General features: G+C 33.7%; 1 protein-coding gene across 3 annotated transcripts; it reads left to right on the top strand.

The window, feature by feature from the left end:
• Window positions 1–952: 952 nt before the first annotated feature.
• On the top strand, window positions 953–24883 carry Mcr (macroglobulin complement-related). 3 transcript variants are annotated; one of them, XM_085197635.1, is made up of 34 exons: window positions 953–1304; window positions 1582–1986; window positions 2320–2500; window positions 3418–3589; window positions 4378–4490; window positions 5648–5788; window positions 6260–6434; window positions 6873–7027; window positions 7416–7574; window positions 7756–7980; window positions 8355–8532; window positions 9032–9207; window positions 9772–9882; window positions 10012–10152; window positions 10675–10824; window positions 11433–11572; window positions 11988–12151; window positions 12625–12845; window positions 12987–13163; window positions 13869–14051; window positions 14352–14588; window positions 14995–15179; window positions 15567–15669; window positions 16393–16554; window positions 17065–17166; window positions 17686–17872; window positions 18402–18556; window positions 18873–18914; window positions 19705–19776; window positions 20153–20311; window positions 20520–20713; window positions 21176–21350; window positions 21717–21822; window positions 22337–24883. In XM_085197635.1, the coding sequence occupies exons 2-34, from the start codon at window positions 1607–1609 to the stop codon at window positions 22522–22524; spliced, it is 5409 nt and encodes a 1802-aa protein (XP_085053761.1). In that variant the 5' UTR covers window positions 953–1304; window positions 1582–1606; the 3' UTR covers window positions 22525–24883. The 3 variants fall into 3 exon arrangements, with proteins under 3 accessions (XP_085053761.1, XP_085053763.1, XP_085053762.1); XM_085197636.1 differs by having other exon boundaries at window positions 977–1107; XM_085197637.1 differs by lacking the exon at window positions 18873–18914 and having other exon boundaries at window positions 958–1304.
• Window positions 24884–24987: the final 104 nt, after the last annotated feature.

Raw genomic sequence — 24987 nt, 5'->3', positions numbered from 1 at the left:
TTGATATCTAGGACAAAAAGATTTTTGAAATCAAAAATTAAATCAGCTTTACGCTGTATCCCACACACAGCAACGTAGAGGGAAACAAGTGTGAAGTGACTCCTTTTCTCACTTCCCGCTGATTTTTTCAAGGCATTGCGTGCTGAGTGGCGGACATCAACACCTGGTTGGTGTCTTGTTGTCTGCCTTGGTGCCAGAGCGAAGAAATGAAAATGCGAATCGTGGTCGAACCCACAAACGTCGCGTTACAGTCACGCCCCTGCGACACGACGGCCTCTTTGAAATCAATAGTTTTTGAGATTAGCGGTTCTACAAAACAAACTTCAACTTTATCATAATGAATTATATGTCCTAACACATATACTTTTAGAATAAAGAGACGGCTAATTAAAATGTAAAATTCAAAATTAACTGCTTTAAATTTAATTGCTTTATGGCAGTTTATGTAACATCCATGGGCGAAGAAAGACGGGGAACAGGTACATATATATTGTAAGGTAAAATTTATAAAAAAGTTGCAATTTTAAATAACGAAAGCCTGTGTAAATTCAAGATTAAGAAAATTCGTAGAAATTGTGATATAAAGAAATCAACAAACACTCATTACAATGTGCAGTTTTTGTATTATAAAGTTTCTTTTTAATTTTTATTGCATTTTTGGTAAGGAATCCTAGATGTGTGAATAGCTTTATTTAGTAATATAGTTATAAAATAAATATATAAAGGTAATATTTTAGTTTTTATTACTTTTATATACTGATCTTCCTTTAAATAAATTGAAAGTACAATTCTAATTTTATACTACCTGGATCAGTGTTGTTATATAGGAAAATAAAATCATGTGAATGTATTACATTGTTGTACAAGTATTTGTGTTTATAAAATTAAACTTTGACCTATTTATTGTAAATATAATCCCACAGTTTTTTAGAAATATTCATTGTCAACGTTTTTTAATGAAAATAAATTTATAAATACATATTAATTTTCCGGTAATATTTACAAATTCCGCTACCTGTCAAATAACAATTCAAATTGGCATTAACCGGGCGTGGTGCGGCTGCGCCGAACAAGTTTTGGCTTTGGTTGGATACTTTTATGTGTGAAGTGAGTAATGTGACGGTGTAACGAACTTGTTTATTTTCTGTAAATTCAATTTATTTACACCCTAGACTTCATTCAATATTTATTTTTATATTTAAAAAATAAATAAGAACTACGTGTGCTTGTGTTGATGTATTGTATTTTCTGCAGAAACAAAAACCGAGTCGTTTCCATGGGCGTTAACTTTAGATTAAGTAATAGTAAGTTATTATTGAATTAAAATTTGTGTTAACCGTGTTTTGAGCCGGTTGGAAGAGTTTCACGTTTAAAAAACAGTTATCATTTGCATTTTTGAGATAAAACTGTAACGTTAGTGTTTCGGTTTTTGGTATAGCATTCGAAACAAAACAAATACTGTTACATTTAAGTTGTAGGTTAATTATAAATAATATCGTGAATTATTTTAATGCATATTATAAATTTATATAGCTTAATTAAATATATTGATAATTCCTATATGTTTTATTATTTTTACAGAAAATTGAAACTGTAAGACTGAACTATGAATCTCATAGTACATATATTACCATTATCAATATTACTAAAATTATGTTTTGCACAAGACTACAGTTACCCAAATTTTAATCAACAAAGTCCAGCAAATCCTACAAATGATTATACCAATACAAATGATCCAAGATACTATGACAATCCTTATGATCCAAATAAGAGGTTTTCTAATAAAAACCAATATGATGCAAGCCAAAATAAGTATGACTTAGATCAAAAATATTCATATGATAATAGAAATGAACCATCATACAATCAAAACCAATACATCCCAGATAATACACCAAGACCTTCATGGGATAGTGGCCGCCAATACAGCAATTCATACAAAAGTGTGGAACTGGAACATGACAGTGTTATTATTAATGAGGCGTAAGTAAAACTGTAACATATATTGTATTTTTTATATTACAATTGTTTTAATTAACATATATATAAAGTAATAATTTTATATAATATACACTACAAGGTAAGTGAGTTATTACTAATCAGTAAATTAACACCTATGTGGCGCAGTATTGTTTGACTGTAAATGCTATAGTTGTGTCTTCAATTCAAATCAAAGGAATGATTTATTTTTATTATTCAACTCTGGCAATGTAAAAAAAAGTATGAAACTGCATAAATATATTATGTTTTATTGATTTTTTAAATACAAACTATAATATTAAGTACTACTTTTAAATTATATGTTTCGATTTTTAGCACATACTTCATAGTAGCATCACAAATGGTGAGGCCAGGACAAATTTACAAAATATCAGCAAATATACTGAGAGCTAGACTTCAAATGACAATAAGAGCCTCTATATCTTGTAATGGAGTGGAAATTGCTGATGTTATTGAGAAAGTAAAGGAAGGTGTACCTGAGATTCTTAATATGAGAGTGAGTATTAGTAATAATAAATTTCATTTCATTTATTTATCAGGAAAAGAAAATTACTTAAAATGTTATTGAAAATAAATGTTAAATAATTTAAAACAAGATATGTTTAAAAAAAATTGCTTTGTCTGACCCAAATATGACTGACTGACACTACCAAATAACTAACTCAGGTAACTGACTACAGGTACAATAGGTAACACAAGTTCGATTGATATGACAATTTTCCGTAATAAATATACTTTTAAAGCAATTTAAAGTTTTCATTTTGAAGTAGTAGTTCCTGAGATTAGAATGTTCAACTAAACAGATTTTTCAGATTTATAATAGAAATGTAGATTATAATAGTTTATTAAATTAAACAAGAATGTGATTCATAATAGAAAGCCATACAAGTGACAAATTTATTGTATTAAGTGTAACAAGCCCCTTGTGATTATGCCAGGTTTCATATTTATAACAATGAAAGTGTTGAAAATATTTTATTTTTCTGAATTCTCGAGGCAATACCCAGCGATTGAGTGGCGGAACTCAACGCTGCTCATTGTCTTGTTACCAAAGCTTGGGAATGACAATTTTAAATATTTTCATTCCCCTACAATTGTCAACATTTCAAAACTACAACTGTCGCGATTACAGTTGAATTCTATCTTAACTGTGGAGGGCAAACACTATCAACCATTGTATTTAGCCAGAGGCCTCAAAACCATCAATATTTAAGTCACATTTTATAAATATTTGTTATTATATTATTTGGTGTAGAGGCACAACTGTGTATCTGCAAACTGCGTCCAGAATACGGCGGAAAGTAGGAGGCGAAGTGTATTAACACTAGGCTTCTTCTATTCCCCCTGCTACATGCAGAATACAGCGAGCAACAGGGAAATAAAATAAAAAAATAAGCCCTCAATCTTCTCTAGATACCAGCAACAACAGTGCCCGGCGACTACAGGCTCCGCGTGGAAGGTTTATATTTGGACGACCCGTTCGGAGGGCGGGCGTTTGTCAATGAAACGCAACTCATATTCTCCAAGAGATTTATGACTATTTTCATACAGATGGACAAACCTGTGTATATGCAGAGTCAGACTGGTAAATATATTTTGAAACAAATATGTCGTTGTGGAGCACCGACACAGAGTTAGATTGTGAACGTGAGTGGTTTCGATTCCCACTTGGAGGAATAAATTCATTCCTCTGCCATACTACGCGGAAAGCGTGAAGCTGTATATATTTAAATGCGTCTTAATGATGGATTTAGTAACTGTCATTCTAAATATACCCGTTCCTAATGACTTGTTGCATCACTTATTTTAAGAACTCTCAAGTGTTTCAAGTATTATATAAAGTAAGTGTATGTACTAAAGTATAACTCCAAGCTAACCACTTAAACTAAAGAGCAAAGATCAATAGATATGGCTAAACTATTTGGTTATTCCTCACATTGAACTATCGACCCAAATGTTTAATGTATTTTTTATTATCCTGTTGTTTTATAATTAATGTTCAATTGTATTGTTTTATAACTTTTCAAATTTATTATTTATTTATGATTCTTAAAAAAATATGTGACTTTTTTATATAATTCGCATATGGCATCTAATAACTCCCAATCTCCACTTTTCGTAAACTTTGTCTGCCAGCGAAATTAAAATAATTTATTGCGTTGAGTGGGGATCGAACCCACAACAATGAGGTATAAACTTTGCCCCACTACGTCACATTGGAATAATCAACTTGTCTTGTACTATTAAATTTTAAAAGACAGAAAGCTTAAAGCTTGAAAATAATAGCTACCCCAAAAACTCTATTTCTATGTTATGTTACTCCTTAATGCATAACTTAACTTTAATGCATAACTTTTTATGTTATTTTTTCAGTCCGATTCAGAATTATTCCGATCAATACAGAACTAAAGGCGTTCGGAAGAGCAATCGATGTTTTCATACTCGACCCCAATAGACGTATTATGAAAAGATGGCTTTCAAGACAGGTAGTAATATGTCACTAAATAAAGCAAAAGTTTGTATATGTTTCTAATTTGAAAGATATATTAATGTTTTACATTAATATATCAAAATGTGTTTATAAATATATTTTACTTTAACAACAAAACAATGGCAAGGCGTGGCGCATTTGGGTCGTATCTAATTATAAACTTCAAAATATTAAATTATTGGTAAAATTAGCTTGTCGTTTGTATATGTTTGTCATCGTTTTGTATCCAGATATGTTAGCGTAATAAAATAGAAAGCGACACTACCATCTTTTCTTAATGAAAAAAATCATAAAAATTAAATATAAACAATGATAATATAAGAATGCTTTTTTGTTGATAACTAAATTTTACGACTTATAAATAATGGACCAAAGACCAGTCGAACTGTAGGTATAATGAAATGTAATATTTTAAAGTAACAAAACACTATACAAAGTTATTTTAGCATAAATGAGTTTAAAGAGTCCTATGAACAATGCTTTTATAGAAAGGAAGTGTATTATAATTATGATCCTATTGTGTTGAATGTTTTCAATTTTTAATGATAATCGCTCACTGTGGGTGGGTGAATGTGAAGTAGTCAAATGTCAAGTATTGTTTTGAGTGAAAAATTCTTTTAGATTCAAAAATATTTTTCGTTTTATGTATAATACGAAAAATTAGCGAAAAACTACGACTTACTAAAAACTATTACTTATATTTGAGGTTGTCGTGGCGCAGTGGCACAAGACTGTAAAACGCGAAGGTTCGATTCCCATCGGAAGTAATGAAATGTGTAATATTTTAATTTTCTTGCTCTGGTAACCAGCCTAAGTGCAGCGTAGAGTTCCGCCGTATATTATATAATTTAGTAATAATTTAATTATACAAAAATAACTTGTATTCTTATTGGGATATGTCTCGCAGGCGAGATAAAGATGTTTTCTCGTAGCGATTATTAAAGTACGAAAGTTTTTCATCACGCAACGAATTAACATGCCTTTTAGTGTCCAGGTACGAGTATAGACGGATAGGCAGAGTGAACCTGGGACAAATGGAACTGGAAAACACTGTTCTTTTCTTTGCCCCAATTCTTCAAAGTTCTTTCCTTTACAGTTAAAGCGTATACTTCGAAGGTCTCCTAACCTACTAATGTACCTAATTGTATACAGAGCAACTTCGGTACCGTAAGTCTTCGGTACCAGCTATCAGATCAACCGCTGTTCGGAGAGTGGGCTGTCCGAGTGGAGGCGCTTGGACAAATAGAAGAGGCCCAGTTCCTTGTTGAGGAATATTATCAGACTAGATTTGAGGTATTTTTAAAATTATAAATGATATTTTTTTATAATGAAAAGTATGTTTGGTAAAATTGATTGATATATGTATATCCAAAATAGTGGATTCTAAAAACAAACGGTGTTTAAGCGTGTAAACAGTTTTTTGCAATGAAAGAAACATGGAGAATGAAATAATTTAACATTAAGTTCTCACATTCACCACATGCTTTTAGAGCATAATATCATGAAGAGATTGCAAAAGGTTTCATTTCTTAAAACTTGATGTTCTTATAATATCACATCAAACAATTTCTATGTGCATACTACTAGCCTTAGGAATCTGGAATTATGCATGGAGGCTTCTTTGGAAACACTCTACACGGAGAGAACAAAGAAAGTGATTTTACGTCTTTAAAGTCAATGCAAAGTAAATTGTAGGCTACAATTAATTAATTATAAAACCCTTACTACAAATTACAAAGCTCTACAAAGACAATCGCCTTCCAGGTGAACGTAACAATGCCGGCGTTCTTCTTCAACTCGGATCAGTACATCCACGGCCGCGTGATGGCCAACTACACGTCCGGCGCGCCCGTGCGCGGTAACCTCACGCTGCGCGCCACCCTGCGCCCAGTGCCGCAGTACCGCCCCCGGGACCTACACCTGCAACAGTACGATACTGGTATGTGGGGATGGGGGAAACTTGAAAAGGGATACTTATATATATTTATTTATTTTGTTATAATCAGTTAGGTTTTTTTGTTATAATCACCAGCGACTCTTCTGACAGCAAATAAGGGTTTTAAAATATTATCCAGAATATTTGATTTGATTGAGAGCCGTACACTTATTTCAATTTATTTCAATTTCTCCCTGAACTGTGGGATAATGTTCCCAGATATTCTTAGATCTGGTTGTCTTGGTGAACCACGGGCCACTTTTTTTGTTGGATACACATGATGTCACTTTTCCTAGCAATGTCCCATAGGTTTATTCCATAGGTCCAGATTTCTTGTCGACTTACGACAAATACTTGTATTGTAGACTTGTTTTTATATTCCTATTTAACTGTGCTGTTTACGCAGCCACAAGTAGAATTATAATATATTTTTATTTGCAGTGCGACCAAACTACAACCCATACTTATACAACGAAACAACATACCCTACTCACGACGAACAACTGCGCCACTACCGCCCCGGACAGCCCAACCAGCTCGACCACCCTGACTGGTGGTATGATCCACAAAAAGTGTACACTAGGGTGTTCAATTTTGTAAGTATTTATGTATGGCTACATTGTTTTGGAATATGTAAAGTAAAAGAAAATAATATGTTTTTGTATCCTTAGCAATTCTATCTAAAATACATATTTATAAATTTATTTTTGAAGAAATGATCTTATTATATTTAAAAGTGCAGCGTTAAATCTTAAACACTTTAAAATAGTCCAAATGCGACAGTTTTAGATTCTATTCCCACTCATGGGATTCAATTATATTAATGTTTTCGCTCTGGTAACATGAGAAAACGCGGCAGTTAAGTACCGCCACTTAACACGAAAGTGGAGTGTCTAAATATTAATAGTCTCTGCCTACATCATATACATGTGGGGAGGTACAATGTACAATTCTCTTATAAATCTTATTAAAATTTGTTGACAGGATGAAAAATTCCCCTTTTGGATGCCGAAACCTGATCCAGTGGAGTTGATCAATCAGAATTTGAACCCCAATAATCCAAATTACAACACTTACAGCACCGCTACTACATATAACTATTATAACAATCCGACGTACGATCAGCTACCGTATTTACGATTTGTGAGTATTATAGACAGATTTTTTTTAATAATTAATGCTCTAATTTCAAACATTAAAACCCATAATTTCATGTTTCATTTTTATACATCTTTCAATTTTATAATATATGTATGTAGGTTTATATATAAAATTATTTCTATCTGCTGATTTATTTTTAATAAATTATATTTATTTTTCTCAGTTCAATGGAACCTATGACTTCAAATACCCAATGTCGGAGCTCGCTCAACTGGTACCTACCTTAGACGGAGTGGAAGTGATTATAACAGCTTCAGTGGGGGATCCGTTCCTGGACGAACTAATAGAAGGATACAGTATTGCCAGGATATTTAATTCTTCGTTATCTGTTACGTTCCTTGGTGGTGAACTGCAAGTTTTCAAGCCTGCTATGCCGTTTGATGTTTATGTGAGTATTTATACTTTTTTAGAAAAGATAAAAGTTTGAAATTAGTGGGATTTGTACTCACAACTCTTGTATACTGTCCACTGCCTTTGACCACTATCCATAGGTTCTCATTAAACTATTTATTATACACTCGAATTTATTATACATGTATTTACTTATTTATGTTGTTGTCATCTTTGTTTAGAAATTTTTACAAATTTTCGCCACTCTTAAAATAAGAATTAAAAAAATGTATTTGTGTTTTTTTATTCTGAGCAATGCTTAAAGTAAATAATTTTATGAAGCTAAGACATTAAGTATGAATAGTATTATATAAATTAATATTAAATGAATACAATACAATAAAACATACTATATTATATGTACCATAACAGATGGTAGTATCGTACCACGACGGGTCGCCGCTGCCAGCGTGGCAGGCGGCGGGCGTGTCGCTGTCCGTGACGGCGTCGCTGGAGGGGCGCTCCGCCCTGCTGGAGCTCCAGCGTCCCGCGCTGCTGCCCGGACACGACGCCGTGTGGCACCTCAAGATGGATCTCTATAAGCTGCTTAGTGAGTTATTGTTTTTAGCTAACTTTTTATAGTTTATTCTCCATAGCAGAGAGATGGACAGTACGTTTTCTACTATTTACGTTATTTAGGGACTTTGTGTGCTGATTAGGGGATCTCAACGATGCGTTTTGTATTCACTGTCCCAAGATGGGGTCAATCTATAGTATGTGTTAGGAATTACATTCAATGTAAGGCATGATGTTCAGTATAGTGCTAATTATGGTTCGTTCTCAGACCAATCTCATATTGTTGTATGAGAAATATTATTAAATATGTGATTGAATCGGAACTTGATTGGAATAAAGAAAGGAAAGTACTTATACTATATAAGTACTCTCATTGTTTCTCGTATAAGAATGTTTAAACAGATTGTGATCGCACTGACAGTACACTGTGACTGGCATTATAGTGGGAATTCTTCCTATATATGTTATAATGTAAAATTGTAATATTTTATATCTTTAAATGATTATTTTTACCAATATGTCTGACATTCCAGAACTAGAAAACACACCGGACTACCGCGAGACCCTAAACGCCATAACGGGCATCCGGTTGTCAGCGCAGGTGGTGGACGCGCGCGGAGCCCGGGCCTCTGCCGACGCGCGCCTCGTGGCGCACCGCAGCCCCGCGCACCACCACATACGTGTGTCCACGTCCACTACTGATGCTAGGGTTGGTTGGATTTTTGGTTAGCAGCTAGCAGCAGCAGGGTTGGCTTAGTTACTATTATATTTATGAGTGTAGTAAAAGGTAAAAAATGAAAGCCGGGGAATGAAATATTTTTATTTTCTTAGTATGATAACAGTACACCTCGCGCAGAAAGCGCAGCGTTGAGTTTCATAATTCAATAAAATGTCTCAAAAATTAAATAGTATTTGGTAAAAGTACCCTGCTATATGCGAAAGCCAATAGGAAAAAATTATCCATGTCAATCCATGAAAACATATCTCAACAATCAGATTTGGAAACATAAGGTGAAATAACTATTACAAATATAGATGCCGCATAAAGAGCAGAGAGAAACATTGAACTTTGTCTTATTAAGGAATAATTTCCGTTAAATGTGCCAAAACTTTTGTGTTTATAGTCAACACTATACTATTATGATACCATGAATTTACAAGAGTATAAAATATATAAATATATACTTAATGATTTAACCATCTGCCTGATAACATTAGATTCCCATTTAGGTTCATTGTTATTTTTGGTACCTAAAAGAGTTATTTTGTTTAGGTTGGCGAATACGCAATATTCCACGTACAGAGCAACTTCTATATGGAAACGTTCAATTACGTCGTCATGTCTAAAGGAATTATACTTACGAGTGGCCAAGAGATCATGCAGGTATGTTGATTAATTTAAAACTTTTTTTTATTATTTTTATGATATATTGTAATGAATTCATATGAAAATGATATAAGTACTCACTACGTTAAAATACAATTTCCGACAAAAAGTTTTTTTTTCCCATAGGAAGGTGTCCGTACATTCGCAGTGGGGGTGTCCGCGGAAATGGCGCCTGTGTGCACGTTGGTGGTGTGGGCGCATCGCCGCCGCGCGCTCGTGTTAGCCGATTCGCTCACGTTCCCAGTTAACGGGATTAATGTCAACAATGTGAGTAGTTTGCTAATTAATTAGCAAAATATACATTTTTATTATTTTAAATATATTTTTTATTCGTGAAGGCAAAACGGGATGTTGAGTTCTGACGAAAGTGAGGAGCAGAGCATCATCCTAGGTTGCTCTGCTTACACTGCTACATGTGGGATACAGCGTGAAGTGAAAAAAAAATGTTTTGAATTATTTCGTTTAAAGATATTATGGTGGTAGTCATCTTAAATTATTTTTATGTAAATATTTTGCACGATCCGATTTTTTTTATTAAATAGTATAACTAATGTGACCATTTTTCGGTGGGTGCAAAATGAGGACGATGTACAAGCATCATTTCGACATTGTGCTTTCGTTTTTTTTTATAGGTTTGGTTTTATGTTTTATTTATTTATTTATTTGGATAGTTTTCGTTTTTTTAGGACAACTTTAATGTATAATTGATAATGACAAAGAAACTTATTTCGGCCGGGTTAGGTATAACATACAAAACTTATAGATTAAACAAGATATTTTTCCCCCAAGTTCACGGTGGTGGTGAACAACCGTAAGCACCGCACGGGCGAGCGCGTGGAGGTGGCGGTGTACGGCGAGCCGGGCGCGTACGTCGGCCTCTCTGGCATCGACCACGCCTTCTATACCATGCAGGCCGGCAACGAGCTCACATACGCTAAGGTACCACCACTACGTACTACTACTATTATTCCATATAACTATTACAGATCATTTTTGACCTGGGCGGCTCGAAGTATACGAATATTTATTAGATATATTTCTGAAATTATTTTGAGTTTAGGGGGTGAATTCTAATAAACCATGAACCCATATTCAATGAGATGAAGAGAAAATCAGTACCCATTTAAAGATTTTCCTTACAAACTTTCAACCCCCTATTTCATTCACCCCTTCACTGTTAATTTTTTTCAAAATCCCTTTTAGTGGGGTGTTCACATTATGAAAATAAACATCTGTTCAAATTTCACGTTTCTACCATCAGCGGTTACGGCGGTGCGTCTATACCTCAGTCAGTGGGAACTTCTCATTTTATATAAATAGATAAATGAACAAAATAGCTGGCGTTTATCTGCGACTATGCCTGCAAGGTTTTACAGGGATAAATAAGAAACGTGATGTAATATCATAATATCTTCCTCGATAAATAGAATATTCACCACAAACGATTTTTTCAATTCGAAGCTATAGTTTGTGAGATTAGCTTATGCAACTTCATCTTCAACTTTCGTTTTTATAACAATAATAATACAGATTATATTTTTTTATAGGTGATATCAAAAATGTCGCACTTCGACGAGGCCACTAACGGTACATTTGCGTACACATGGCGTTCTCACTTCGGTGATGCGGACGAGTTGGTCTACTTCCCATCGCCCAGCTTCGGAATCGATGCTAATCGGACTTTTGAGTAAGTAATAATAAAATACTTATGTAAATAATAAAATATCTATTTTTTGTAATGTATGTAAAATATGATACTGCGGTATTAATGTACTAACAATTAAATCGATCAAGAATGTATAAAATAAAATTATTTAAACTAATAGTTATATATTAATCAATCCACTACTTATATTAAAAGATATGCTGTAAATTTGTGTTAAATTTCTACTGAGGTAGGTAAACTTAATCTCGGCATCAAAAAAAAAATAAAACGGTTATTTATTCCTTAAACTTGCTAACTAGCTTAATGATAACCTGATTATTGTAAATGTCATCTAATACTGATAAAATTATATTACAATAAGTTACAATTTTAACAAGGGCTTTATATGGTGATAATTATTTAAATTATGATGGAAAATCTAACTTTTGCCCCACAGATACGCAGGTCTAATAGTACTGAGCGATGTGCCAGTATGGCGTCGTCCGTCCGTTTGTAATGCGTCACTTGGCTTAGCCGAGTGTTTGGATGGCTCTTGCTATCCCAGTGTTAAACGTTGTGACGGCATCTCCGATTGCACTGATAGGACTGACGAGGCTAATTGTAAGTGATTTTGTTTTTTTATAGATCTATATTTTAGTAGTATTGTTGATGTCATTGTGGTGTTATGACATATATGTATTATGTACAAATATTTGGTCCATACCCATTTGCTCCATTTTTTAAATTTGAATAAGATAACTAACTAAATATTTACTTTATAACTATGGTTAAGTGATACTTATACAAAATGTTTTATTATAAGAAACCTTAAAAGTACCTGCATAAAAAAATATTGCAATGATCAAAATTTTATAAATTTAGATATATTTTTCTGGCTGGCTTGGGTAAATGAGGATTTTGTGTTTTGTTTAAGTAACAAAACTTAATATTTTTAAATAGATATCATGGTATATGAAAAAATCTAGAATCTATTAATATATAATTTAGATTTTCATATACTTCTACCTCTTTTTAACTTTCACTTAGCAATATACAAATCAAATCTTAAATTATTATTTACTATCCTCTTCAAGGCAAGCACGACGACTCATTCGCGTTAGCCCACTTCCGCAAACACCGCTTCAACCGCATCCTTCGTCAATACGAAAATGTATGGGCGTGGAGAGACATCAACATTGGACCGCATGGAAGATACGTGTTTACCCTGGATGTACCCGCAGCTCCCGCACATTGGACATTATCTGCCTTTGCCATGTCGCCATCTGGCTTGGGAATGCTGGTTAAACCTATAACGGTATAACCTATAAGATACATTTTTATTTCATTTTTTAAATTATTATTGTTTTATAAATAAAAAATTAAAAGATTAAAAATATTTATATAGTTCATTTAAATAATAGCTAAAATATAATTTAAACATACACTTTATTTACAGTATGTAGGTATCCTGCCCTTCTTCATGAAAGTGGAAGGTCCAGATAAATGCAGGCAAGGGGAACAGCTTGGTCTTCGTGTTGCAGTCTTCAACTATCAGGAACAAGCCATCGAGGCAGTGGTTGTATTGGCCTCTTCACCAGACTACAAATTTGTCCATGTTGAGGAGAATGGAATTGTAAATATTTTGTTTTAGTTTTAGTAGTAGTCTAGTTTTTTATACATTTCCATATGTAGTCGTCCTTACTCTTTATGTAGCTGTATTTAACTATCAGAAACATATTTTAACGTTTAGCCTAGTCTATTCAATTTGCTGTGACTTATAATACTCCATTTTTCATAAAATAAATAAGATTAAGAATTACAGAAGTATAAAAGTCACTAATCAATAAGAAAAAGAAATTGAAATAACTTTCAGGAACAAACCTTTACCATTATTTTAACAATAAACTTAACAATCCTATTGTCGTTAAAATTTTTATTATTTTATTGTTTTGAAAGGTTAAATAAATGTATAGGATTATAACATTAATCTATAATTGTGAGTGGACTGTATATTATAAAATACATAATCTGTACATATTTAAATAAAGTTATTAAAAGAAACGAAGGGAGAATGGGATGCAATGTCAGTGTGAATGGTAAGATATTAGAACAAGTGAATGAGGTGGTATACTTGAGAAGTATGTTCAGTAGAGATGGAAGATACGAGATGGATGTGGAAACGGACGGAGGTTAACGGAGCCTTAGTTGCATTTATGAGACGGCGAAACGTCAACACAGCTGCGCCTTTGGTCGCATACAATGCAGTGTTGGTACCGACGTTGTTACTTATAAAAACCAATACAACATATAAAAACCTAACACATATAAATGTCTCCAGGTGCGTTCCTACAACCCGCGCACGTCATTCGGCGAACACCAGTTCTTCGTGTACATATTAGCGGGCGACGCCGCGGTGGTGCACATACCGGTGGTACCGGCGCGCTTAGGGACTATCCGGGTGGACGTACGTGCCTCCACGCTGCAGGGGGAGCATCGAGCTTATAAATATATTGATGTTGAGGTTTGTATGTGGTGAATATATATTTTGTAGCATAGCAGTTTTTTTGGTTCAGCTCTGCCTGCCGTGCTTTTGGGAAAATGCGTAAAGTTAAAATAAACCTACTTTTCCTTTATCTAGATTATCTTTACTTGCTATGATTAAAAAAAAGTAAATGGGGTTGGCGTTTGCATGGCGTTTATTAATTTGTTATTATTTGTAGTACAACATACGTTTTTGTTAAATTATCTTTTTATGTAATAACCTTGAGATAGGATTCTATTTTCATATAAATAACTGATATATATGTATGTGTTTCCACAGGCTGACGGCATACCACAATATCGTCATCAGTCCGTCCTTCTAGATCTCTCCAACCGCGCCTACGTGTTCCAGTACATGCACGTCAACGTGACGGAGACGCCCGTCATTCCGTACGAAGTGGACCGCTACTACGTGTTCGGATCTAACAAAGCGCGTATTTCCATTGTCGGAGACGTCGTGGGACCACTGTTCCCCACTATGCCGGTGAATGCGACGAGTTTGTTGGATTTACCTATGGTTTGTATTTACTTTATTTTTGGTTGTACTTTATAATAAAGTATGTTATTTTGAGTGTAACGTGAGGGTTGTGGGATTCAGTCCCACTAGAGAGAATGAATTATTTGCAGATCTTCACAAAACAAAACGTGGCGTTTAATTCCGCCACATTGGATTCGGCACTTCCGGACGTAGAATTTGATTTTTCTCCCTAACACATGGCTTCACGCTGTATCCCTCATTTATCAGGACAGGCAGAGACAGACTGGGAACGCTTTTGTTCCCCCATCGAATTCTGGAGGGATTACGTGACGAGTGGCGGAACTCAACGCCTAACTTTGCTTTTATACCAGAATGAGGAAATTTCTTCGAATAGATATATCTTTGACATATCTACATATTTATACATTTTAACATTTGCACACAGGATTCAGCAGAACAGAACATGTTCAGTTTCGCGGCAAACATGTACCTCACATTATACATGCGTCTCATCAACCAGCGGAACCGCACCCTCGAACGAGACGCCTTCTACCACATGAATATATTGTACCAGCGACAGCTGTCCTTCATGAAGTTGGATGGGTCATTCAGTTTGTTCAGGAGTGATTGGTTAGTTGGTTTTTTTTATTTAGTTAAAAAGCATTTAGTGCCTGAAGGATAAGAATTCGTTTATTTTCAGGGTACTTGAAAGATTCTAAAAGTGAAAGTGAAAATTGAACATGTGTGGTTCAACTTTTTTTGTTTGGTTGCTTCAATGTCGTATACAATTTGTGCTTAAATTAATATATTAGAAGAGCACAATAATGTTTGTCCAAAATATACATGATTTGATGATATTACAGTGTAACAATATTATAATATGTAGTTACGAAGGACATAGTGTATTTTTACTAATTGTTTAAGTTTATAGAAACAAAAGAACTTTTGTAAGAATAAAATTTTATATAATAACTATCATCGTTAGATCAATTTATTAATAGTTTATTTATTATCTAGGAATCAATCAGCATCGAGCGTGTGGCTAACGTCATTCTGTGCTAAAATATTCCAAGAAGCCTCTTTCAATGAATGGGAGAATTTCATCTATATTGATCCAAATGTGAGTAATATATTTTTTACCAGCGAATGGAGCGCCAAAAGCTTCAGATACCTCTCTTTCTCTGCATCCTCTCTTGCATCTCATCCTTTGTCATAAACCTGCATATATGCACTCTCCCTGTGGGGTCTTTATGTTTTTACGTGACCTTCCTGTAGTATCAACGATATTGTCTTTTCAAAGCTCCACTGAGATCTCCCCCTGTTTCTCTTACATTATTGTTTCGATTTTTTTTTGTCATTCTTTCGTCATTTCTCTCGACCTGTCCCAACACCCTGATCATGTTCTTTTTCATTCTCACCGTGACATCCTCACCTTCGAAGTAACATCCGCTCTTCAAAGCATGACTGCTAAACTGATTCCGCATATCCTATGAAGAGATTCTCCATAGCACTCATTTTTTTTTATTCTCTATCTTGAATACCCACATTTCGCTGTCGTATAATTACGTTGGTACCAGCATTGCATTGTGTAGGTAATATTTGTGTCTAAAATTTAAGTATCCCTAATTGTCACCTCTGTTCTGTTAGTAACGTATCACAATATTGTATACAAAATTTGGATGAATGCAGTGTACGTATTTCTCCCGTTGTTCTTTACCCGGATAAGGTAATTTGATAACACATTATACTTGAATGGATAAAATAATTTATAAATAATATAAAACATGGCTTAGTTTTTAAATAGATCAATGAAATAAATAATTTATTATACATATAACTTTAGGTAATATCAATGGCGGTGTCGTGGGTCCTGGAGCACCAGACCCCGGAGGGCGCGTTCTACGAGAGCACTTGGCTGCCCGACCGCAACGCCAACAGCACTATCGCGGTGCCCCTCGACTCGAAGCTGTATAGAGAGGCGGGGGAACACTTGAAGGGCATTAAGGTAAGTAATTAACTACAATAATAGCGACCAAAACACAGCTTCGCCCATTTGAACTTATTTTATATTATAAACAATTTTATATTGTAAACAAATTGTTATTCTGGTGTATAAGCTATATTACTGTAAAGTTTCATCTAAATTCGTGCAATAACTTTTGTGTTATCGCCCCGGTGGTCAAATGGACACAACCAAGTGTTGTCTATGATATGACATGCTCTAAGTGCGGGAAGTAAATCTGACCGCAGGTACAGTGGGTTATATCGAAACAGGTAACGTTATGTTATAGACAGCTTATAACGTTCCGAAAATGGACAATCAACATTTAGTCGTATGCAACTACAACAATTAGGCCTGTTTAGTAAGTTGCTACTGTATAAAAAAATAAAGCTTCACTCTAGAAACCTCTAGGAACCTTTCCGCCCAATTTTCGAAACGTTCCGTGTTGAGTGGCTGAACTTAACGCTGTATTTGTGCGTACATATAGTATTACATATTATTTTTATTTAACAGGTGAATAATTCAATAATTTTGCAACGGAACATCACGCTGACAGCGCAAGTTGTCATCACTTTAGAATCGGTCAAGAACCTCAAAGATATTGGTATTAAAGAGGTATTTGATTTTTTGTAATTTTGTATTTTAAACTATTGTTTTATTAATATAATTATTTAGATGTTTAATTGTTGATATTTTCTTATGAAAATAAGCCCATTGTAGCTAAATAGGCACTGATATATGATTTAAAACATGATGTTTGTTAATTTTGGTTTCTCTATTGACATATATCTTTCTTTTGATATCTATCCTAAAATTGATAATTCAATTTTCAATTCGAATTGAAAAATCTTTACAATTGCCAAAAATTATCTAAATTCTGACATGTTGAATTGGCTTCACGCTTCATTGTTTATTAGATTCGCGCTGTATCTTGTATAGCAATTTAGGCAGAGAGAAGTCAATGTTATGATACTTCGTGCTCACGCGAGCAAGCGAAGAAATTAAAATGTTAAATAATTCATTCCATCGAGTGGGAATCGAACCCACAACGGCCGCGCGCACAGACACACGCTTGTACCACTGAGCCACGGCAGCCTTTGAATATAATACAAATATTATTTATTTCCTGTCCAGGGTCTCAGCGCCCGCGTTGCGACGGCCCAGCAGCGCGCGGTGGCGTGGCTGGAGCGCCACCTGCAGCTGCTGCACGAGTGCGGGGAGCCCCTCGCCCTGGCGCTGGCCGCGTGCGCACTCGCCGCCGCCAAGGCGCCTGGCGCTGAGCACGCGTATAGACTGCTCAAGAGACACCAGCGGACTGAAGGTATTCTAGAATATAACATTTTTTCATGTGAAATCCCTTTCTCGACACTGCTCGAATGGGGATTGAAAGGGACTATATCGTACTCATGGACTAATAGGCCGTCTATAGTACCCACTAAAACTTAACGGTGCTCCTCGTAGATCGCCGCTGATGAAGGCCTAGGGTATTAAGGGTGTTTTATGAACACCAGCGGGATATAAACTATTTTCTAGTATAATATAACTAACAATATAGATTTTCCGATTTTTAGTCTGATATTTATTGTGCCCTTAAAAACTTCATTTATATCTTCTATGTATATTATATGATATCGTTTATTTACAAAGCTTAATGTTTTCATTTTCTTCGCTCTGGTATCGAGACAAGGCCCAGCACCGAATTCCACTATTTAACACGAAATGCTTCCACAATTCACCGGAAAATGTGGTGTCTAACACTAGCTTACGTCTGCGGGTGTTCCTTCTGTGTGCAGGATACGTGATATGTGAAGCTTAAAAAAACGTTAATTAATTTTCATCAACTTCGCTAGGTGGACTAGTATACTGGGGCAAGGAGCCAGTGCCGCAGCCGCCATACAAGATGGAAAATCAGAAACCCTTCCTGTTACCACGTCTGCCCTACGCATACGATTCTAATAATATCGCCGCTACCGCCTACGCCTTGCTTGCTTGTATGGACCATCAGGTATTGTGTATTATTTAATTTTTTTATATTGTATCTTTATGGTCGTCGACCCAATCGGCCGGGACCCTATTTAATCTTTCTAATATTAATTTTCCTAAGGAAGCCTGTAAAATTTTTCAAAAATTGGTCTATGCTGGTGTAGTATTTCTATTTTGCAAAAATTCTTTGATATTTTCATGTATGTATCAATTAGTTACGTTTATTGTTTTAATATGAAGTATATTTTTATTTTAGGGTTAGTAAAAAAATATATATATATTATTATGATTTATTTTTCTTTTTATTTATTTATTTATCTACAAGAACCCCTCAACAGGTAACAGCCTCCTCCAAAGTTTGCCAATCGTCACGTGACTTGGTAAGCCAGCTTGGACCTGCCATCTAAATAATTTCATCTTTCGCGTGTGGAGTCACCCTTTTTCATGTTTGCCTACTGGACCGTTCCACTCTGTTACCTTTTTGGTACATCCATGGTCCTGAAGACGTGTTGTGTTCGATGTCCAGCCCATTTCCATTTCAACGCTAAGGCATATTGTAGAGCGTCATCAGATTTTGTAATATTTTGTATCTTTGTATGTCTTATTTTTTGAATTTTCCTTATATTTAACAACTAACTTTAGTCGTCTTTGGCGATTATTTTACGTTTGACAAGCGTACGTCAGACTTGGTAATAGACACGAGTTAAAGACTTGTTTTGAGGTTGATTGATAGTTGGGGCTTAAGCATATCTTTTAGGCTCCAGTATTTATTCCAGGTAATCTGTATTTGTTTCCCTAAGTATATGTATTCATTTGTATATTTTAGTCTCTCCTTTTTGTGTATTGTTATACAAGTGTTATTAGTCATTCCCATTATTTTTGAAAGGTGACTCTATCATCTGTTGTAGTTAAGAACTTGTTACCGTAAATAATACTGGGTCATCTGCGAACCTTAAGTGGCTTAGATATGTATTTTTAATTATTATCCCACAACTTTTCCTGTCTATTTTTTTAAATAATAATTTCCAGAATAGCTATAAATAGAATTGGGGACAAACGAATTGGTCTCCCTGCCCTACGCCTCTTTTAATAGGGAACCATTGAGTACTATATGTCTCTAGTTTTACTGTGCTTTGACTATGGTTGTACATACAATTCTTTTGTTTGCAGGACAACAATGAACCGATTGTAATGTGGCTTAACTCACAACGTCTTAAGGATGGCGGTTGGTCGTCTACACAGGTTGTTTAATTTGTATTAGTATATTAAATTATTTATTTATAGCATCTTTTATATTGCGGTAAGTGAGTCGGGAATGGAAGAATTTCATTTTTACTCTTTATCAATTTCAAAAAGATTACATATGGTAGTAGGAAAATGGGGAAATAAAACCATTCTTAAGAGAACAAATCATTCTCACAACTCTCATGCCAATATTATGTTCATTCTCTGCTTGGATGATAGAATCAATGTATAAATTAATTTTATATGTCTTATCTGGTGAGGTGAAATATGTCATCATATTCACACAATGTCACAAGGAGAGTGTGCGAAAATGCGAGAAACTAAAAATAAGAAAAGCGCACAGTATAATTTAACAATATAACCACGTCCACAGGACACCTACATAGCCCTCCGCGCCCTCATCGAGTACACCAACCGCAAGCGCCTGCGTGACGTCAGCGCGCTCCACGTCAACGTTGACGCCGTGGCTCTCCACAAGTCCCGCTCGCTGTCCGTCAAAAATGATAACTTGGCTACCATGCAGACTATTGACGTGAGTCATTTTAATACATGTATCTTATATAGTTCTAATTGAATACGCCGGCCGTAAGAGTCAGATATATTTAGTATTTTATTTTAAGAGCTAGATGAACTGTAGATGATCATTTTTCATTCTGTTTTGCTGTAAACCTTCTTTTTGTTCGTTTATAAATGTTTAAATGTAATTTGCTTTTTTTATGTTTATTTATTTTTCTCACCAGATCCCAGAAGCATGGGGCACAGTGAAGGTGACAGCGCGTGGGGCGGGTTTCGCCATTCTACAAATGTCCGTACAATACAACGTGGACACGCCGCGGTTCCAAACCGCGCCGCCATTACGCGCCTTCGATTTGTTGGCGAATGCCTATTATTACGGAAGGAATCAGTCGCATATACGGTTTCAGACTTGTGCTAGGTATGTTTTGTTTTTTTTTTAATTTCTTTTCTTTAGTTTCTCGGTGTCTCGCTTGTATAGTAGTGTGGGCAGAGAGCGCCTACTGTTAAGACACCCTTCTGCCCACTATCTACTGAATTCTGGAGTTATTTGATTTCATTTCCGGTTTGTGTTGAGTGGCGAAACTGCACTCACTTAATTAAACATTAAACTGATCTTTTTCGTAAAGGTTGTTTTATTCTTTATTTTGTATTAGTTAAAGCAACTAGGCACGGAACACGCCTACATATCTAGAGAAATAAAAATATTAAATATGTAATTTTCTCGAAAGGCTATGGACTCCACAACTTGTCGCATTTACAGTCGCATGCAAGACCCCTGCGCTCCTACTGGCCTTTGTAAGACTAGCACGTCACGTCACGTCAGTTGTACTATGTTCAGTAATATAACAGAATCTAACATTAAATGTCTTTGTCCCCCCAGTTGGACCCTCCACTCTGAGTCTCCCCGTTCGGGCATGGCGGTGCTGGAGGTGGGAGTACCAACAGGTTACATGCTGCAACAGCAACGACTCGACGCCTACGTACTGTCCCGTACAGTGCGACTGCTGCAACGGGCCAAGTATACGCCGGAGAAAGTTATATTTTATTTTGATTATGTGAGTTTTTTGAATAATTTATTTTTATTAATATGATATTAAAAATTTTCTATACATTTAAAAATGTAACTGATCGGCGATCACTGTATTATTGGGGTAATTTTTCCAAGTAATAGGATACAAAACGGTAAATGTTTTGTCTGTTGGTCTGTATATTTTTGAATCTCAGAAATGGTTTAACAAATTTAAATGCAGGTTTCACTATTCCATTTTGGTATAATAAAAAGTAATAAAATTCTATTCCCCTCTCTCTGCCATTCTTGTGTAATAAGATTTTCTCTTATTTCATAAATTAGTTATATTTTCAATATCGAGCTGTATAAATATTTAATTATTTATCTCATTCTAACTAATATTACTCATCAGCTGGACCATGAAACAACATGCGTGAACTTCACGATAGAGCGCTGGTACCCTGTCGCCAACATGTCGCGATACCTGCCCATACGCGTATACGACTATTATGCACCAGGTTAGTTGTTTTTATATATTTTTGCTGTTTTTGCTGGCGTTATCTCCTACGTAGGCGAAGCAGAGAGGTACCTGGGAACCTAGGTATACGATATTCCGTTCCCATTAACACAGTTCTGTTCCCCTTTCTACTTTCCGCCGAATTCTGGGTGCATTTCGTGTTGAGTGGCGGAACTCAATGCAGTTTTTATGCTTATTTATGTTATGTAATGATTTATGCGAAGGTATTGCAATAAAGGTTTATTGGATAAACAGGTGTGGTTGCCCAATTAAGAAAAGGATAATCAGTTGTTAATTTTGCCTCTTTTATAATCAATTTTTTATTGACATATTGGCAACACTTATAAAAAACACCAATGATGGATTTTATTAATAATTATATAATAGCAATTTTGCAAGCAGTTGTTTATAACATTTTTGGATAAATTATTGAGATATTTAAAGAGTTTTTAGAGGGTTGTTATATTAAAAAATAAGTTTAACTAAATCAATAATGTTTTTATTTAAATCTTCAGAGAGATTCAACGAGAGTATTTTCGACGCTTTACCTACCTACCTGCTGAATATTTGTGAAGTTTGCGGTTCATCACAGTGTCCGTACTGCTCTATATACAATGCTGCCAATGTACTAACAAGTCTTTCTTTCTCTGTTCTCCTCTTAACAGCTATAAGTGTTGTTTATAATATGTTATACGCTACATAGTACTCATTTTAATAATGGATTTGCTTGTAATACATTAAATTGTATTTTCTAGATGATTTTTGTTGAATTTTAATATTGTTTTTTAATTCCAGCTTATCATGCAATTTAAGAAGCTATTTTTACGAAAATTATTTTGAATTTATATTTTTTTGTTACTCTGATATTTTTCAATATGTATTATTTCAATGGTCGTCTAGACTCTAGAAAATACGTTTAATAAAATAAATGTTTTTATATGGACAATAACGTCGCTTTTACAATTTTAATTTGTGTATTCAGAATGATAATGAAATTGTTATACCACTTGCGTATAGTATTTTTTACATATAATTGATTAATATGCAATATTATATTATTAGCAGACAATTATGTATAAATATTAAAATTCTATTTAACTGTAACCACCGTATAGTAAGATAAATATTTTGTAAAGAAACTTTTATATATGTAAACCGCCTTTATAATGTCATTTAATTTGAGAAAAAATACTTTGATTTTTAGTTCTTTTATTTATGTATACTATCTGAATATCTGATATGCTGTCTCCTTCTATCGTCCTTCAATAAAAAGAGACAGCCTTATAAATATCACTATATGTAATGAAATGTAAGTGAGGAACATACTCATACAAAATGTATTCATCTAATACATTTTTTATAGTTTCTTGATTACTGGAATTAAACCAATCAAGTCTAGAGTAAGCATTTTTTAATGTTTTGCATTTGTTTTTACTTACATCCACATATTTTTAATTGATCGTGGTAATCATATAACATTTAAATAATTAAATTATTTACAGCAAAATAATGACGATTCTTCTTAAATGGCCCAAAAAAGCATTAAAGAAATATTTATTTCTTTGAATCTCAATATGATTTTTTTTTAATATACTTTTAATTTAACGGTCTTTGTTTTATGATTGCGACGATTTTCAAACTGACTTATTGTAGACTTATGTTTTTTTTAGATATAACATAAATCTCCTTTAGATTACGTGCACTTGTTTTTAACACTTCTTTGAAGATTTTCTCCATTCCATTGTAGCTATGTAGTATTGAGTGTTCATTTAGGTTACGTGTACAAATACCGATACTTTTGTATGAAAGTAAAAAAAACCCTTAGTTATAGAACCGAATATTTTATATGCAATGTATAAGTGCTGGTAAAAAATAATTTCTTTTTATATTTTCTAATGTAAATATTTACAATCTGCTTGAGAATAGTTTTCTTTTTTTTTTGGATTTGCTATAGCTATATATTTTTATTTCTATATTTTTCACGGACAATTTAAAATTTCTTGTATACATCATACCAGTGAATATGAAAGTTATGATACGAAAGCTATTGATTATATTTTTTAAGCTTCAATATCTAGTATTTTTTTCCATAATAACGACTGGACTGATTTTTTGAATCTCTGCTAACTTCTCTGGTGCTTTTTATTTTTTTACTTAATTTTAGATTGGCATGTTTATCTTCCATTAAACAATAGAAACGTCGCATTAAATGCTTCCTTGCCTTAAAATATATCAAGCGTCAATGCTCTAATATTTAAATAAGACATAAATCAACTGGTGTATATAGAAATATTTTTCCAATTAGATTTAAGTAATTTTGTCTTTATTATGTCTAACAATTCTATTATGTTCATATAAAATGTCTAATAACATATCTATATTGGAAACTATTATTATATCAAAAATCGGAAGATATGAATAAAACTCAATTTTAATGTCAAAGACAAATAAATGGAAATTTATATTTAAAGATTAAATGAAAAAAATATTGAAAATTTCATATATTTTATATACAATAAGATAACATTTTAACATGTTTTAAGGTGTTATTTCACAAATAGGTAATATTTAAAAAACATATAAAAATTTGAAAGTAACCATAACTTGAATGATATTTAGGAGGGGCTGGCTAATCATTTTTTTTTATAAATATTTTTCTAGAGTAATATCTTCTTCTTTATATTATTAAGTAGTAGAATAATAATGAAAAATATGATGTATATTGCAAATATATATATTTATTATTATTTAAAACAGATTGAAAATTATTAGGCTTTGAAACCAGTGTACAAAATTACCGTCCAAAATTCAAAGGCAAACATATTATATGAAATTTTATATAAATAAATGCTGTATTTAAAAAAAATCTTATACATTGTAAGTTACTTAATTAGTTTCCGTCCAAAATTTACCAATGACTGATTTTTTACTTTTATATCTATATATTATGTAATTGTGTGTAATATTGTCTTTTGGTTGTTACACAATTTTAGTGTAGTTAGTGTAAGAGTGATGAAATAATTTGTTCATAAATTAATTTCAATATAAAATTTTTAAGACATTGTTGGTATTTATTTAAAAAAAAACTCAAAGTACCTATTTTCCTGTTATTAGTGATGAAATGCCTTTTTTAGGCCTTTTATACACAAGTAGTTTTACTCAACTT

The sequence above is a fragment of the Heliconius melpomene genome, chromosome 14 (genome assembly GCF_056956725.1).
Source record: "Heliconius melpomene rosina isolate 202511_hmr_F chromosome 14, ASM5695672v1, whole genome shotgun sequence".
Classification (NCBI taxonomy): Eukaryota; Metazoa; Arthropoda; class Insecta; order Lepidoptera; family Nymphalidae; genus Heliconius; species Heliconius melpomene.
This window is presented reverse-complemented; position numbering and strand designations above follow the sequence as displayed.